This window comes from Physella acuta, unplaced genomic scaffold (assembly GCF_028476545.2).
Source record: "Physella acuta isolate Inbredline_101_S28 unplaced genomic scaffold, ASM2847654v3 ptg000426l, whole genome shotgun sequence".
Taxonomy (NCBI): Eukaryota; Metazoa; Mollusca; class Gastropoda; family Physidae; genus Physella; species Physella acuta.
The window spans coordinates 78038-96035 of NW_026731945.1; the positions used below are offsets into that span (position 1 = coordinate 78038).

The 17998-nt window shown below is 38.2% G+C and overlaps 1 protein-coding gene across 2 annotated transcripts; it reads right to left on the bottom strand.

Moving 5' to 3' along the window:
- Positions 1-8125: 8125 nt before the first annotated feature.
- LOC131942810 (uncharacterized) lies at positions 8126-17385 on the bottom strand. Of its 2 annotated transcripts, XM_059302744.1 has the most exons (7): positions 17072-17385; positions 14407-16441; positions 13657-13746; positions 10510-11359; positions 9953-10473; positions 9714-9824; positions 8126-9296 (listed from the first exon to the last, which is right to left on the bottom strand). In XM_059302744.1, exons 1-7 carry the CDS (start codon positions 17077-17079, stop codon positions 9135-9137), a joined length of 3777 nt encoding a protein of 1258 aa, XP_059158727.1. In that variant the 5' UTR covers positions 17080-17385; the 3' UTR covers positions 8126-9134. The 2 variants fall into 2 exon arrangements, with proteins under 2 accessions (XP_059158727.1, XP_059158726.1); XM_059302743.1 differs by having other exon boundaries at positions 9953-11359.
- Between the last annotated feature and the right edge of the window lie 613 nt (positions 17386-17998).

A 17998-nucleotide genomic window follows, 5' to 3' on the forward strand; every position in this document is an offset into this window, starting at 1 on the left:
TAGACAAGTGGTAGTGTGGTAGGCTAGTATTAGACAAGTGGTAGTGTGGTAGGCTAGTATTAGACAAGTGGTAGTGTGGTAGGCTAGTATTAGACAAGTGGTAGTGTGGTAGGCTAGTATTAGACAAGTGGTAGTGTGGTAGGCTAGTATTAGACAAGTGGTAGTGTGGTAGGCTAGTATTAGACAAGTGGTAGACTAGTGGTAGTGTGGTAGACTAGTGGCAGTGTGGTATACTTGTGATATACTAGTGGCAGTGTGGTATACTTGTGATAGACTAGTGGCAGTGTGGTATACTTGTGATAGACTAGTGGCAGTGTGGTATACTTGTGATAGACTAGTGGCAGTGTGGTATACTTGTGGTAGACTAGTGGCAGTGTGGTATACTTGTGATATACTAGTGGCAGTGTGGTATACTTGTGATAGACTAGTGGCAGTGTGGTATACTTGTGATAGACTAGTGGCAGTGTGGTATACTTGTGATAGACTAGTGGCAGTGTGGTATACTTGTGATAGACTAGTGGTAGTGTTGTATACTTGTGATAGACTAGTGGTAGTGTTGTATACTTGTGATAGACTAGTGGCAGTGTGGTATACTTGTGATAGACTAGTGGCAGTGTGGTAGACTAGTGGCAGTGTGGTAGACTAGTGGCAGTGTGGTATACTTGTGATAGACTAGTGGCAGTGTGGTATACTTGTGATAGACTAGCGGCAGTGTGGTATACTTGTGATAGACTAGTGGCAGTGTGGTATACTTGTGATAGACTAGTGGCAGTGTGGTATACTTGTGATAGACTAGTGGCAGTGTGGTAGACTAGTGGCAGTGTGGTAGACTAGTGGCAGTGTGGTATACTTGTGATAGACTAGTGGCAGTGTGGTATACTTGTGATAGACTAGTGGCAGTGTGGTATACTTGTGATAGACTAGTGGCAGTGTGGTATACTTGTGATAGACTAGCGGCAGTGTGGTATACTTGTGATAGACTAGTGGCAGTGTGGTATACTTGTGATAGACTAGTGGCAGTGTGGTATACTTGTGATAGACTAGCGGCAGTGTGGTATACTTGTGATAGACTAGTGGCAGTGTGGTATACTTGTGATAGACTAGTGGCAGTGTGGAATACTTGTGATAGACTAGTGGCAGTGTGGTATACTTGTGATAGACTAGTGGCAGTGTGGTATACTTGTGATAGACTAGTGGCAGTGTGGTATACTTGTGATAGACTAGCGGCAGTGTGGTATACTTGTGATAGACTAGTGGCAGTGTGGTATACTTGTGATAGACTAGTGGTAGGCTAGTGGTAGATTTGTGGTAGACTAGTATTAGACTAGTGGTAGTGTAGTAAACTAGTGGTAGACATGTGGTGTGTCTGGCGAGTTTACTGTGCCCAGATCCACCTTGTCAGGTATTCACTTCCGGCGTGCAGGTTGGGAAATCTCTGACACACCTGCTCAGGTGTGGCGAGGCGGGGATTACATGTGGTTACCTAGTAGATAGTACGGGATATTTGATTAACGGGAAACTTCTGATTTTTAACTGTTCAAACATTGCGGTCGGTTTTGGATAGGCTTCACGTACAATTTAATTGGCTAAGGCATAATAAAACTAATAAAAGTAAAGTGAAGATTTCCCTTTATATCTAGCGATCCATTGGGCAGATGAAGTAGCGTACGTATGTTTCTTGAACGCGGCATATGAAGGGAAGGTGTGGTAAGCACTTTTCCCAGCCGCCTTTACTTTCCTTAACATGAGTTAGGTACCCATCAAAGCTGAGTTGACTCATGGAACTTCTACTCACTTGGACCCGAATTCGAACTAAGGCATGATAAGGAGTACCTATAATTTGTAATAGGATTGATATCCACATTTAATGGGAGAATAATTTCAATCTGATACTGATCAGCGTCTAATTTTTTCTAATTGTTGATAAATGTTGACAGTGTCAGTTTTTTAAACATACTTGACACGCTTCACATTAGCTTTTTGTTATGGTCGGACTATGGGACGGCGTGGCCTAGTGGTAGATCGATATTCTGCTGTCCTGAAAGTCTCGGGTTCGAATCCGGGTTTAAGTCCGGGTTTAAGTCAGCGGATCGTTCCTGAGTTCAGTTCTGAATAATACCTACCAAAATAAAGAAATTAAAGGCGGCCTTGACATAGTGCTGACATTATCACTTCACATTATCCCTTCATCTGCCCAATGAACCGCTATGTCTAAAGAGGAATCTTCACTTTTTATTGTCTTGATGTAAAATCTTCAACGAATGAAATGGATCCAATTCAAGACAACATGTGTTTGATGTTTGATGAGTAAATTTTAAAACAACAACCTTTAAGTCCTCGTGTACAAATCACTTAGTGTATTCCAGACAGCACCAGAGAGTTCAATAGAATGTGCCCGAATCCTTAACTCCCTATTCATTAACATTACTTTTATCTTTTTCTCGCTGAAGTTAATGTCTTATAATGTCTTATGTACTATGGTACAGGCCAATGTTTTAATGAAATTAGGTCCATCATACCTATAAAGAATAATACATTTGCATTCTCACTCTACAACTTCTGGCGATTTCCTATACGCATAACACAGATGATAGAAAGCTTTAAAATTAATATATATATATATATATATATATATATATATATATATATATATATATATATATATATATATATATATATATATATATATATATATACGGGAGATAACTCTGTATGAAAACTTTGTATATTTTGCCACAGCTATTTCCCTTACTTAAGTTTTGTTTAATTTTTATTCTTTATGCAGAAACAAAATGTAGCTCGTACTATATGACCGCAGACCGACATGGCTATATGTAGCTAGTGCTAGATGACAGACATTGCTACATGTAGCTAGTGCTAGATGACAGACATGGCTACACCCATTGCTAGATGACAGACATGGCTACATGTAGCTAGTTCTAGATGACAGTTATAGCCATATGAATTGATGCTACATGACAGACATGGCTACACGTAGTTTCAATCGAGAGACGTGTCTACCTGTGAGACAGTCTTGAGTTTACTTCAGTGAGTCACAGAATGTGGAAACCAAAACCTTCCTGTCATTGAATGCCTTTCAGCGAGTGACATGCTGTGTTGTGCATAAATAATGACACGCTGCACACAAAAACGTGAAATGCGTCATCAGGTGCTTTCTAATGACAGGTAAACAGGATCTGGCAAACGAGGTAAAGTTGGCGGATAAAATCGGTTGTACTGCTCTTTATCGGCATTTTTATTCATTTCTTATACATATATATATATATATATATATATATATATATATATATATATATATATATATATATATATATAAAATATGTAGCAGCCTGGAGTTCAAATCCCGTGCTGGACTCTGTAAGGACATGTCTATCGCCTAGCACTAGATACAAGTAGCCACCGGTATTTTACCTACTTACCTACGTGCCTGCCTGCCTACCTACCATACGCACACGTAAACACACACTGGTACATGCAAAGCACACAAAAACACGCGCACGCACTCACGCGCAAACTTGCACACACGCACGCACACAAACAAACACACACACACATATATTATATAATATATATATATATATATATATATATATATATATATATATATATATATATATATATAGGTCTAGTACGTAGCTTTAACTACATGTAGTCAGTCTGTTACATATAACTAATTACATAACGTCACGATTTTTATCGATTATTTTTTTTTTCAATATCAGGGATAATTAATTTATGACGCTCATACCGAGGGGGGGGGGGGGGGGGGGTTTCGGGTAAGATTTGGTGTTTTTTTTGTTAATCACTGAAGAAGAAAGTGAAGAATGGCAACGGCACAACTTTAACAGGTGACCTAAGATGGCTACTTGATTCATTGGAACTGAATAACTCGACTTTATCTGCCTCATGTGTCTTGGGCAAGAACAGTAATAGATGATGTGACTTAGCCTACACCGTAAGGACTGTTTGATGTAAGCAAATATAAACATAGATCCTATGTGAACTCATGTCAGGTTTTCCCGTCTTTTTCCTGCTGCTAAAGTCGTATTCACCCCGCAGCTATTTATAAACTGTGTTGAGAATATTTGTTTAATCATGTGCTCGGGATATCCAGTAGAGGATGGGATGAAACACATATACCAGAGGCGTAGCGAGTTGGGGGGGGGGGTGGCGGGGGTTACATATGGCCCCGTGCGCCGACCATAGGGGGCGCCAAAATGAGTTGGAAAAACAAATTAAAATCTCATCTTAGCTGCAGTGTTGTATTATAAATATAAAAAAAAATATATGGGGGGGGGGGGGTGCAAATCGAAAGTTTTTGGGGGGGGGGGTGTGCAAATTGAAAATTGATAGTTTGTCCCTGGGCGCCCGGAAGGGTCGCTTCGCCTCAGCCATATACACGTGTGGTTCTTTTAGGCATCTCTTCTGAGAGGCAGTACCCCCCCCCCCCTCCAAAAAAAATTACACGTTTTCCGTTACCCCAAGAAGAAAATAGAAATTATATAGAAACTATAAACTTTTACCAGTGTCTGTCCTTCGTCCTCCCGTCCCCTCAAAAATTTCAAGCCCTCCCCCCCCCCTCCTGGATAAAAGAAGTCTGGAAAAAAAAAACACTGTTGAGTTGAAGCTGAGTTACAACACAAGTGACGTAGGTCCTTCATATTTGAAGAATGAAGGTGTGAGTGTTTAAAGATACAATTTAGCTCCAGAGGCGTAGCTAGGGAAGGGAGGGTAGGGCGTCTTTCTCGGATGCCTAAGTGGGAGCCAATCGGACTAGGTAAAAAAATGCTTGTTCTGAGTCCACTTAATGATTTATACACAGTCGAAGTTACTCGTCTTTACGAAATACTTACGAATTATTTAAATAATTTTCACATCAATTGTACGACACTGAAATAAAATGTATAAAGGGGAAAACGACGTTTTTAAAACATATTGGGCGCTTTTTTTCGCCAACATGAATAAAGATATTTAAATGGTGTGGCGTGAAGTCGATATTTCTGCCCGGGAGCCTCTGTTTAACTCTAAGACTATGACAAATGAAGCCAATTCTCATTAGGTGACATCGGACTTACCAATAATTCTTGGTACAGTAATACGATTCTTCCTTTTTTTCCTTATACGGAAACCGGTTCAGAAGGTTGACTTCCATTAGCCAGGCAGGCCTCAATGTAGCAAACTCCGACCACTAGAGTTCCCCACACATCGGTCGCTACTTCCGTCGGCTCTCACCGGGCTTTCCTTCCCCACCCACCAGACGCGGGACGTCGTCCTACCGCCTGGTACCCAGCTTGATCGTGGGGGGGGGGGGGGGGCGATCGGCCATTCTTTGAACCTAGCGCATACAGCAGTTCTACTCGGCCAGATCAAAAACCTCTAGCTGCTGTTGGCTACCACTAGCCATTCCGCACCCATTAGGAGGGTCATGAGCTTGGTCCGACTAGTGGCACTCTTCCGAAGCCACGTGAAGGCCGCTGCTTAAAGTCAAGATATCTGGTTAGGGTCGAGAGCAAACTCTTCTTGGTTCCCGGCAGTCTCCTCCCCCACGCTATTATGTAGGGGACTTGGGAGTCCGACGTACCAGGCTCTTCGGAAAGTAATACGATTAAACGGTACAAGGCGCCGGCAAATAGGCTACGATTTCATTTTCGTTTTAAATATTTCTTTACCTGTTGCCTAATCTCAATGATCTTGTTGATATGTATACATTTTAAAACACATTGGTTGTTTGAATTCAATCCCAGATTTGATTCTAGAACGTTCCTCAATTGAGTCTACATATCTTTTGATCATAAACTAGTGGTTCTTAACCTGTGCACGATTGATCCACAGGGGTTCGGTGTGTCTCAGGGGTTCGGCGGAGGTCAAAACACACCTAAATTTTAAGATTCACGATCAAATTATGTCAGTGCGGACGATGGAACTAAAAAGATGGGTTCGGTCTATGCGTATTTGAAACTGGTGGGAGTTTTTGGTGCCTCCATTATGTTAAGAGGCACTGTCATAAACTTTCCAAGGCGAAACATTTTTAAAAAAAAAAGTTTCTCTAGCCTCTAGCTTATTGAGTCAGGAAGCTTTTAGGATATTAATAAATAAATAGGCTTAAAATATTTAAAAAGCTACTAGTAATTTCTTTATTAGGCGTCTAACTAAAGCAAATTGAAGCAATTTTTAAACTTTTTATTATTTTCTTAAGCATTCAAAGTCTAATCGAATAAAGACAATTTTTTAACACACAGATAAAGTATCAATTAAACAACAGAATACAAACTTTAGCCTCGACGCAAGACTAATTTATATTTCAACAAATAAGAGATTTGTCTCCCCTTAAAAAATAATTTCTATACAACTATATAATCAATCGTAGACGAATGAGTAATCACTTTTTGACTAAAATCTTCCTTCTTTACTACTTTATATTAACTTCAGTTGTCAAAAAATATCTATCTAATTATGTCAAAATTAATTCTGAATAATTATTTGTTATCATGGGATGGTGTGACCTAGCGGTCGAGCGCTAGACTGCTAACCCGAAAGTCTCGAGTTTGAATCTGGGTTAAAGTCAGTAGAACGTCATTGAGTCTACCCAGCTCTTATGTGTACCTAACTCATGTTAGGGAACATATGGGCGGCTGGGTATAGTGCTGACTACACTATCCCTTAATATGTCGAGGTCACAGAAACATGTTAATTTTACTACACTTACACCATGGACTATTAGGATCAATAAGGGAACTTTTTTTTTACTTAATGATTTGTTTTCAGAGTTTGACCGGTGCTGTGATGTACAACAAAACGGCTCGGTTAAACTATACAACAAAACGGCTCGGTTAAACTATACAACAAAACGGCTCGGTTAAATTATACAGCTATGTTAAACTATACAGCAAATCAGTTCGGTTAAACTATACAGCAAATCGGCTCGGTTAAACTATACAACAAAACGGCTCGGTTAAACTATACAACAAAACGCCTCGGTTTAACTATACAACAAAACGGCTCGGTTAAAATATACAACAAAACGGCTCGGTTAAAATATACAACAAAACGGCTCGGTTAAACTTTACGACAATTCAGCCAGGTTAAACTACTAAAAATGGTAAAAAATTCATTGCAAGATTCTAGCCTATCACCCATGATGAAATGATGAGAACGTAAAGCAAATAAAAGGCTCGTCATGAAAAGGAAAGCGATTGGATTACGTCACACTGAGTAACGCTCACCTGATCTTTAGGTAAACAAGTTCAGCAAATACAGTCAGAGCTGTTGACTTAAGGTCTAGGGCAGATTGTGACAAAGTAGGAAGGGTGTCTTGTTGGTTCTTGTGAGATGTGTTCATAGGGGTGTTTGTAGCTAGGTCAAGGTCGTGTCTATATATAGCAAATACAAAAATAAAACTGAATGTGGCAAAGGACGCGACTGTTTTATGAGTTTCAATAGTTGTGCTTATTTCCGCCAACGGTAGACGTAATAAGGAGAGCGCTTATATCCTCTAACGGGTTTTCGAAGAAATAAACACTGCATATTTCCTTTTACAGTTTAGGATATATAAGCGTTTTGCCTCGAAAAATGTCTGACGTAAAATACTAAACCGTTGCCATATAGAGCCTATAAAACAAAACTTTTTAAAAATAATTCAGTCTTATTTCTTAATCTTTTCTCGCAAAAAAATCATGAATATTATTTTCTAACACTAACACAAGCACCAAAACCTAACTCCTAACCACACCAAATGTGTACACGGTGCACACCACCTGTAACGTTTTTGATAGTCCCCACTCGATTTGATTACTTCGACACTGGAAACAAGCTTCAAAGTATAGCACTATACAAACATATCTCAAAATTCTCTTTAAAAATTCTAAAAATATGTTTGTTTAAAATACAAGCTTAATATAGATCACCCTAGACCGAAATAAGCATCATGTATATTTTGTCTTCCTGTACCGCTTTAAGCACTCCCAGTTTCAGTATATTCACATAACGGCCTTAAACGAAAAACAACTAACAACTAAAATTTAAAGCACTGCAACACAGAATCAGACGACAAAAATAATGAGACACAACGTAAACAACCAGATCAATAACAGATTAAGAAAATGTGTAACGTTTATTGCTTTAATAATTCCATAGATATATGCCAAACATATGGTTATTTAAAAGTAATATTTAGAGTTTCAAAAAAATTACTTTAAAAAGGCATAGCAATAAATAATAGTACCATCACATTCAGAAAAAAATAAGTTGATTAATAGGATTTGTATAACTGAAGAGTGTCACGGAATATGCTTTTATTTTGTTTAAGTAAAATATTTTTTTTGTTTCTTCACATGCTTTTTGTTTTGTTAAATCATTTTAGTCGTATTTTTTCTTTTGTTTAAGTGTTAGGTAAATTTGTTTATTGTTTCGTTGATTTAAAGTCTTTTTTTTCGTTTCTTTTTTTTTATTTTTCTAAATAAAAAATTCAGTTTTTTTATTCAAGCAACGTTATTAATCGCTCCTTCCAAAAAAAGGTGTTGATTGCTTTGTTAAAAAAAAAAGTCTTGCCGTTTATTATTTTGACAGATCCAGACTTTTTTTTATTGTTTTCTAAAATAAAAATTGTTATATTTTCTTTTTTAAGGAACATCCTTTTTAATGCGAATAAAATATATAGAATATGCGAGTTTACTTTTATGTAAAAATATAGTGTTTTATTTTTTTAATTTTTTCTTACAATATACAAATAAAGTTTTTTGTTGTTTTCTTTATATAAATTTTTGCGACAAACTGGTTCAAAACATAACAAACTGGTTCAAATCATAACAAACTTGTTCAAATCATAACAAACTGGTTCAAATCATAACAAACTGGTTCAAATAATAACAAATTTGTTCAAATCATAACAAATTTGTTCAAATAATAACAAACTTGTTGAAATCATAACAAACTGGTTCAAATCATAACAAGCTGGTTCAAATCATAACAAAGTTGTTTAAATCATAACAACCTAGTTCAAAACATAATAAATTTGTTAAAATTATAACAAACTGGTTACAATCATAACAAGTTGGTACAACACATAACAAGCTAGTACAATCATAACAAGCTGGTACAATCATACCAAACATTCTTTACAACGATCTCATCGTCTTCGTGACGTTAGTAATCACGAAATAAAGCAAGACAGCGTACAATACCAGACCAAACAGAACGGCTATCACACAGGATAGCCTGGCCCTTGATGCAGAATATCTCGCTCTCGCCAAGTGGCCCAGTTTCTCTTCCTTCTTAGCCTGGGGAAAAAATGAGAAGTCATTTTTTATTGGGTGGCTAGATTTTCTTTATGTTATTCTGTTACATTTATAAAAGAATTCAATGATAAATATGATACTAGCTACGCCATCCCTAACAATCAGGTCTTTTATTAAAATCAAGATGAAATCCCAAAAATATGTAGTTCACAAGTATTTATTTACATTATATGATATACACACACGCACACACACGCACACACAGACACACACATGTGTATATATAATTTTATATATATATATATATATATAAATTTATATATATATATATATAATACATATATATATATATATATATATATATATATATATATATATATATATATATATATATACATTTTCAATTTATTTATTTGTGCATGTGTATAAATTATAGGTGTAAACATTTACGTAACGTACCTGCACTGCAAAGCAAAGGGCTATTGCTCCTACTGGGAAACAACACACTAATGTAGCAATGATGCTAAATGGTAGGTAGTTAGGGACTTGACCCTTTAAACTTCTTTCCTTCTGTAAAGATAATTATGTTCAGTATGGGGATTTATATGGAATAGGTGGAGGGAGGGGGGGGGGGTGGTGGGATACAAAATAGAAAGCAACAAGAAAACAGTGATAAAACCGTAAAGTGAAATAGTTACCGAAATATTTCCTTGGGTTAATGGTGGCTTTCCGTTGAACACATGTGGAGTACCATCTTCAGGTTGTCCTGAAATTGGTCGTTGTTGTTGGCTGGTGTACCACACTTGGTAGTTGTCGCCGGTGTTGTCTGCCAGTGGTGTTACGAAATCAGCTCTTGGATCGGCTTCAGTAGTGAAATTATTGTAGCGGTACATAGCCGTGTTTTCTTCATTTGTAATTAAAATATGAGGGTTTAAATGTTGAGGGTTGGTGGTTTGGTGAATAATCGAGAGTGGGTTTGTTGATAAAGCCACGTTTGACATTTCATGTTGTGGTGTAGTGTATGATGGTATGGTGTTTCTTTGAGCCCATTCTTGACCTTCCACAAGTGTAGGGAGGACCGGATACAGCCTGGTCATGCTGCTCGATCGTGCTGGAACTGGGTTTGGGGCTGGTTGGATGACGTCATGAGCCTCACCCGGCCAGGGTGGTGCTGTGGCCTGCAGTGGTTGTGATATCTCTCTTGTCGTTTGGTGAACAGGTTGATGCGAGATCTCTCTTGTCGTTTGTTGAACAGGTTGATGTGTGACATTTCTTTCACTTTCCTGAACAGGTTGATGCACGATCTTTCTGTCAGTTAGGTGAACAGGCAAATTTGATTCGTCTTGCTCTTTCCGGTGTATAGGCAGCTGTCTGACTTCTAATGTCTTTACATTCACTAGATTTCTTAATCTCATGTCTTCATATTTTCTTTTCCTGCCTTTTAACTCTTTTGATACGTCTTGATTTTTATTGTGAGGAACTACTTCTTTTTGTTTTATTCCTGCGCAAGGCTTTCCATCACGAGAAACTATTTCTACCTGCGCGTTTCTTTCATGTAAAACCGCCTGTTTGATTGCTTGTCTATTTGGGAAAACTGACTCAACATTTTCCAGTCCATCTTGAGGGGGTGAATTTATTGCAGGTTGTATGAATTGTTGAGCTGAAACTGCTGTTCGCTGAGTGAATTGTGGAGCTGACGTTGCTGTTCGCTGAGTGGATGGTTGGGCAGACATTGCTGTTCGCTGAATGGATGGTGGATCAGACACGGCTGTTCGCTGAGTGGAAAGTGGAGCTGACACTGCTGTTCGCTGAGTAAAAAGTGGAGCTGACACTGCTGTTTGCTGCGTGGATTGTTGAGCTGAAACTGCTGTTCGCTGTGTGGATGATGGAGCAGCGGCTACATACGTCTGTCTCATAACCATTGGCTGAAACACTGGCTCATATGAACACTGACGGACGTTGTTCTCTGTGTGGGCCTCCCCTTTCCTTCTTGCATTGCGCTTTTCCTTATTGCGCCTCCCACTGTCTACCGACGTATTTGTTTCGCTAGTTTTGTTTTCAATTACTTTTACATCAATGACTTTACCATGCCCGTCGTAATGAATCTGTCAATATATAAAAAACAACATTGAACTGCGTTAGATAACTCAACTGGAAATAACAGTCTTAAATAAACAAAATATGTTTCTTCTTTATTAATTACACGTATGTCTTGCTGGTTAATTATAGGGCTGGTAAGTAGGTCACCAACTACTTCTACGGCTCAATAAAACCTGCATGAGCCATATAACTGGTTGGTGACCTACTTACTAGCCCTATAGTCAGTACCACGGGCCAGCTAACTCTATTTACTGGATAGCCGCCAATAATTTAATGTATACATTATTCTGTTTTTGTTCATGAAGGTATATTTTTCTTGTCGCTGTTTAGTTATTAGAAACTACATTCAATTTGGTTTAGTTTTTTCTATTGTAATAAAACTTGTCGTACTTCATGAAAAAAGAGGGTTGGCAATATTGCGCGTGCTTTATTCTAAAAGGTCCTATTAATTATATTCTGCTGTAATCCTTTTATTTTTGTGTGATACACTTTCAAGACTTCGGCTAATGAAAGGGCGGACTCTACCATGCCGCCAAATCCAGCAACAAGGGAGCGGGGGATGTGGGCGGGGTGGCGGGTGAGACAGTTTAGCGCGCCCACAGTCAACCATAATAATTATATATATATATATATATATATATATATATATATATATATATATATATATATATATATATATATATATATATATATATATATATATATATATACATAATATTTATATAGGTAGGGGCCCAATATCTTTTTTGCGGTAGGGCCTTTTTTTTCCAGCTTTGCCACTGGTCTAATGATATCACAAACGTGTAATATATTAATATACATTTGTATGTCGGGGGGGGGGGGTGGTTATAAACATTATTAAGAAAGTAACAAGTCCGTGTGGTGACGTAAAACCTACATTACTAAGACTGTGTCGTGTTCGGCGGGAACATTACCACGAAATGAGAAAATTATGTATGTAAAACCCAGACATGCAGTAACTATATTTGGGCGTCAGGACGATACCGGACACGAGCTGTTACTAAGACTGAACTTGGACACACACGGGAAGGGATTTCCATAAGTCTCTGGGATGACGAGAGATGGGAGGGGACTCAACTGCCTCCGGTAGCACACTCCCAACGTAGCTACTGGCCCACAAAAAAAAACGGATTTCCCAAAATGAAGTCACAATTAAGGTGGCGTTAATGCGATAATAATTTTAGGGAAAACAAAACAAACAGGATGTCCGTGAACTGCTTATATCGTATATGTTAGCCCCCCCCCCCCACACACACACAAAAACCCCTCCTCTTAACGTACTCGCATTTTACCTTTCCTAATGCTTGTAGAGCATAATTTACTTCCACCCTCCCAAAACCACACAAAACCTTCATTTTATACCACCCTATTGCTTAAAGCACAGAGTACCACCACTCTTAATCCGTATTTAACTTAAACCTCGCCTAATGCTTATAGTAGCATAGATTTCATCCTCCATATTCAATATTCGCCCCTATTAACTTACTCCTTATGTAACGCCTCCCATCGTATAATAGAACTCTGGAACATTTAGATTGCATTCTGTCTAGGCACTAAACTAAAGCTTGTGTTGTGTACAACTGAGAACATTAAAGTATCATGTTCTTACATCAATACACGTCTTCGCGTGTCAAACTGACTTGAAACAGAAACAGGTTTTAAGAAAGCTAAAGTGCTTTTATTGTAATATTAAGAAGACGTTCAAAATGTGTGCATGTAAATTGTAGTCCTTGTTTAGGTTCCAGAACCTTAAAGATTTCAACAAAATCCCCTGAAGCTTACTGGCTTTAGACATGATATTAGAAGGCTATGATTATTTGTAACACCTTAGATGGTTAGGACATTGGTAAATCTCAAAGGGCTGGAGACTTACGCAAGATTTTAAAAGCTCAGTGGCTATGGTAAGATCCCAAAAGGGTTATATTTATAAGATCTCAGGCGTCTAGGGACTTTTGTAAAATCACAGATGCTAAGAACAACAGAAGCTTATTTACTTAAATAAATTTTGAGGCGGCTAGGGACGTTTTCCAGATATCAGAAGGCTTGCAACCGAAGCATAATTTCAGAAGTTTAGTAAACAAATTTATCTTGATCACAAAAGGCTAGAAACTTTTGCATGATTTCAGAAGGGTAGACATTTGACTTCTAAAGACAATAACTATCTTTATGTGCAGTGATCATGGGTGTGAATTGACTCCAAGAAACCGCATTACATGTTAAAGCTTAATCTAGTAGCCGTGGACCAACGATTTAATCAGTTAGGATTAAGATTAGTACTCACGTTTCTATCAGTGTCCAGAAAGATTAAAGGCTCTTGTGGTATGGAGGCAATCTTCCCTTCCAGTGAGCGTTTGAGTTCTTCATTTCGTTTCTGTAGATACAAAAATAAAATGATGCTAGTTGTAGGACTGACTGGTTTAAATTGCAATATTTGTTTTAGTTTGACTTTGTTTACAATTGATTGTTATAGGTGGCCCGAGTTTAAATTTCAATATTCATTATAGGTGGCCTTGTTTATATTTCAGTGTTATAGGTGGCGATAGTTTACATTTCAGTATTATAGGTGGCCCTAGTTTACATTTCAGTATTATAGGTGGCCCTAGTTTACATTTTAGTATTATAGGTGGCCCGAGTTAACATTTCAGTATTATAGGTGGCCTTGTTTACATTTCAGTATTAAAGGTGGCCGTAGTATACATTTCAGTATTATAAGTGGCCCGAGTTAACATTTCAGTATTATAGGTGGCTAGATTTATATTTCAGTGTTCATTATATGTAGCCCTAGTTAACATTTCAGTATTGTAGGTGCCCTTGTTTATATTTCAGTGTTAAAGGTGGCCCTACTTTACGTTTTAACTGGCATTATAGGTGCCCTTGTTTACATTACAATGTTGGTTATAAGTGGTAACAGCTTACAATTTATACTTGAATTTTATTCGACCACGCCATCACCTTTGTGTGGTCAGATGATCTACTATTTAAAAAAAAAATGTTTATATTATAACTGTGGGAGTATATAGTTAAATCTTACCCTGTTGATTTCTCTTTGTTGCTGAATTTCAAACAGCACTTCCTCAAGTGGTTGACCTTTGAACTCTGTGTTAGATTCTGCAGTGGTGCCTTGTGAACCAGGGTAAGATACTTGACTGGAAGTCTGAGATAAGGCACCATTGTAGTCTTCAGCGTTCGTGTCGTCACTAGATAGACCATATGTGATATCTTCACAGTCTCCACTTGTATTGGTAACATCGGAGAAGTTACCAGTGAAAATACCAGAGTCACAGCTGGTGTTAGCATCTCGTGGTAAATCAGTAATTGTGTCATGAGAAACGTTAACATTTGTTGCAAAGTGTTGTAATTTGCCATTCGTGTTATCATAAACACGGCTGTTAGCTCCGAGATTGGTTAAGTCATCAATGTTATTCGAAGCGTTACATACTATAGCAGTGTTGGTTAACTTCCCACTTAATTGTTGGATGTTCACATAATCAGCTAATTGGCTTGGGTCTTTGGTCTGTTCAGTGTTGATGTGCTTTGGTTTGGTGACTGTGGGAGCCAAACCTTCATTGGGTTTGTCGTTACAAGCGCTAGATTTAGCTTCAGTGACGTCCGTAGAAAACTTGAGAGTGCAGACATCTTCTAACTCGCTTCCGGCTACTGAGATATTCAGAACTTCACCATGTGTACTACCAGTATTACTACTGTGCGTGTCACTAGTATCATTATTATGTGTGTCACGAGCATCACTACTGTTTGTGTTACCATTTTCACCCAGTTTACCACTAAAGGTATCATTGATGTCGTAGTCTTGTAATTTAGGATTAACTTCAATAGAACCATCGTTGGTAGCTGTATTCATCATCTGGTGGTCGTCATTTTCTACACCTTTGCTTTCATCACAAACTGCACCACTAAGAGCTTCATCGTTACCACCAAAAGCATCAGAGGCGTCATCATTATTTGATGTTGGATTCCCTTCCAAAGTAGCGTTTTGGTCTCTAACCTCACTCTGGTGGTGGCCGCCATGTTGGTGCTGGCCGCCATGTTGGTGCTGGCCGCCATGTTGGTGCTGACCGCCATGTTGATGAGGGCCGCCATGTTGGAGATCGCTGGATCTCGCTGGAGCGTACCAGAACTCAAAGTCTCGTGATTTCACGGAACGTTCGTTAGACCTGTCCATTGTGGATGAAGGATGAGTATTGTCTACTACTGGGTGGGTTGGTTCATTGGTGGATGCAGATGTAATGTCGTGTGCTACTGGGTGGGTTGGTTCATTGGTGGATGCAGATGTAATGTCGTGTGCTACTGGGTGGGTTGGTTCATTGGCGTCTGCAGGTGTGATGTCGTGTGCTACTGGGTGGGTTGGTTCATTGGTGTCTGCAGGTGTGATGTCGTGTGCTACTGGGTGGGTTGGTTCATTGGTGTCTGCAGGTGTGATGTCGTGTGCTACTGGGTGGGTTGGTTCATTGGTGTCTGCAGGTGTGATGTCGCCTGCTATTTGATTGGTTGGTTCATTGGTGTCTGCAGGTGTGATGTCGCCTGCTATTTGATTGGTTGGTTCATTGGTGGCTGCATGTGTGATGTCATTTGCTACTGGGTGGGTTGGTTCATTGGTGACTGCATGTGTGGTTTCGTCTGCTACTGGGTGTGTTGGTTCATTGGTGACTGCATGTGTGGTTTCGTCTGCTACTGGGTGTGTTGGTTCATTGGTGACTGCATGTGTGGTTTCGTCTGGTACGGGGTAAGTTGGTTCATTGGTGGCTTCTGTTTGAAGGGTTAATTCACTGACAGAAGCCATAGCAAGGGAGTCGCTTGCGCATGCGCTTGAGACTTCAGTTTTTTCTATCGATATTTTAGATTTAACACTCGATTCATAATTGTCTGCAATCGATTCTTCATTTTTTAACATAGATTTATCTATTATTATACATGATTCAGCAGTTCTGGTTTTGGTTTCATCCAATTTGAAATTAGATTCATCATTTTTTGTACCGGATTCATCCGACTTGAAACTAGATTCTTTACTTTCTAAATAATTGGATTCTTCTGTTTGTATATCCATTTTTCTATAGGCAAAGAAATAATTGTTGTTTTATTAAACATGTTAATTATCTAAATACCTTCCAGTACAAAATAACACAACTAACTCACAAGAAACTAAACGTTAACAAGTAACACATTTTCTTTCCTTTGTGTCCACCAGTGATTTTTATTTCACATTTCTTCGGCGGGGGGGGGGGGGGGGGGGGGGGGGGGGGAAGGGGGGGCATGGCACGTCCATCTTACAAAATAACCCCCCCCCTCCAACAGAAGGTAAAAAGAAACCATTATTTCAACTCTATATCAATTTAGCCTGAATCTATGTATACAGCAGATTTACAAACATGCGTGAATCAATGCAAAATTAATTAGTATTCGAACGTTTAACATATTTCTCAGGTACATTTTACTACAATTTTTTTTTTCAAATTAGTTAATATTTTAACACATCTAAAAACACACTTAGATCTATATACCTAATTATCTCTATTACTATTTATACTACCAGTTTTATATTTATTTCTATAATCTAGGAACAATTAATTTTTCAATTTTTCTACAGCTTTTAAAAATAAACACACTTTTCATATTTAATTGTATTACTTTAAGAAAACGAAGAAGAAAATAAGAAGAAAAAAAAAAAAAAGATTCTTTACCTAATCATCCGGGGTTAGAAATCCACGTCAGCTGCACGACGTCATTCGCTGTTGCACAACTCAGTGCAGAGATGCACACATACAGAACACGTTTTGGAAAGACCACAGGACAAATGTCTACCTTGTTGTATGTTCAGGCCAGGAAGACGGGCGCTGATTGGACAGATTCCGGAAGAAAGGCCCAATCACTTGTCACGATAGTTTTACCCGGAGTGGAGGATTGATACACATCCGTGTTACAGTGCTAACATGGCTCTAAGAGTAACATGACTCTTAGTGCTAACAAGGCTGACTGTGCTAACATGGCTCTAAGAGTAACATGGCTCTAAGAGTAACATGGCTCTTAGTGTTAACATGGCTGTCTATGCTAACATGGATGACAGTAGTGGCGTAGCAAGGAATTGGTCATGGGAGGGGTACAAATATTTTTCCATATGTATAAAATCACACACACAATCATATGTATATATATATGTATATATATATATATATATATATATATATATATATATATATATATATATATATGGGTGTTTGTCCATGGGAAGGGTTATAACCCCCCCCCCCCTAACCCCACCCCTAACCCCCCCCCCCCCTGCCTATGCCACTGGCTGACAGTGTCAACATGGCTCTCAGTATTAAGATGCCTCCTGGACTCAAAGCGTTATTATTTCCATCCAATAAAGTTCGTGTTGGTTGGGTGATAAAATATTTTCTTTCGATTAAATATCTAATTTGTTGCTGTAAATTAAATTTCTGAGTCAAAAAATGAAAGAAAGAAATTAAATTTGAAACACATATAAATATTTTGCGTAATTTTTGTAATAAAATGTGTTAATACGAAACAAAATTAAAATATAGGGCCTATAACACATACAATTTTTGCGTTATTTTTTTAATAAAATGTGTTTATGCGAAGAAAAATTA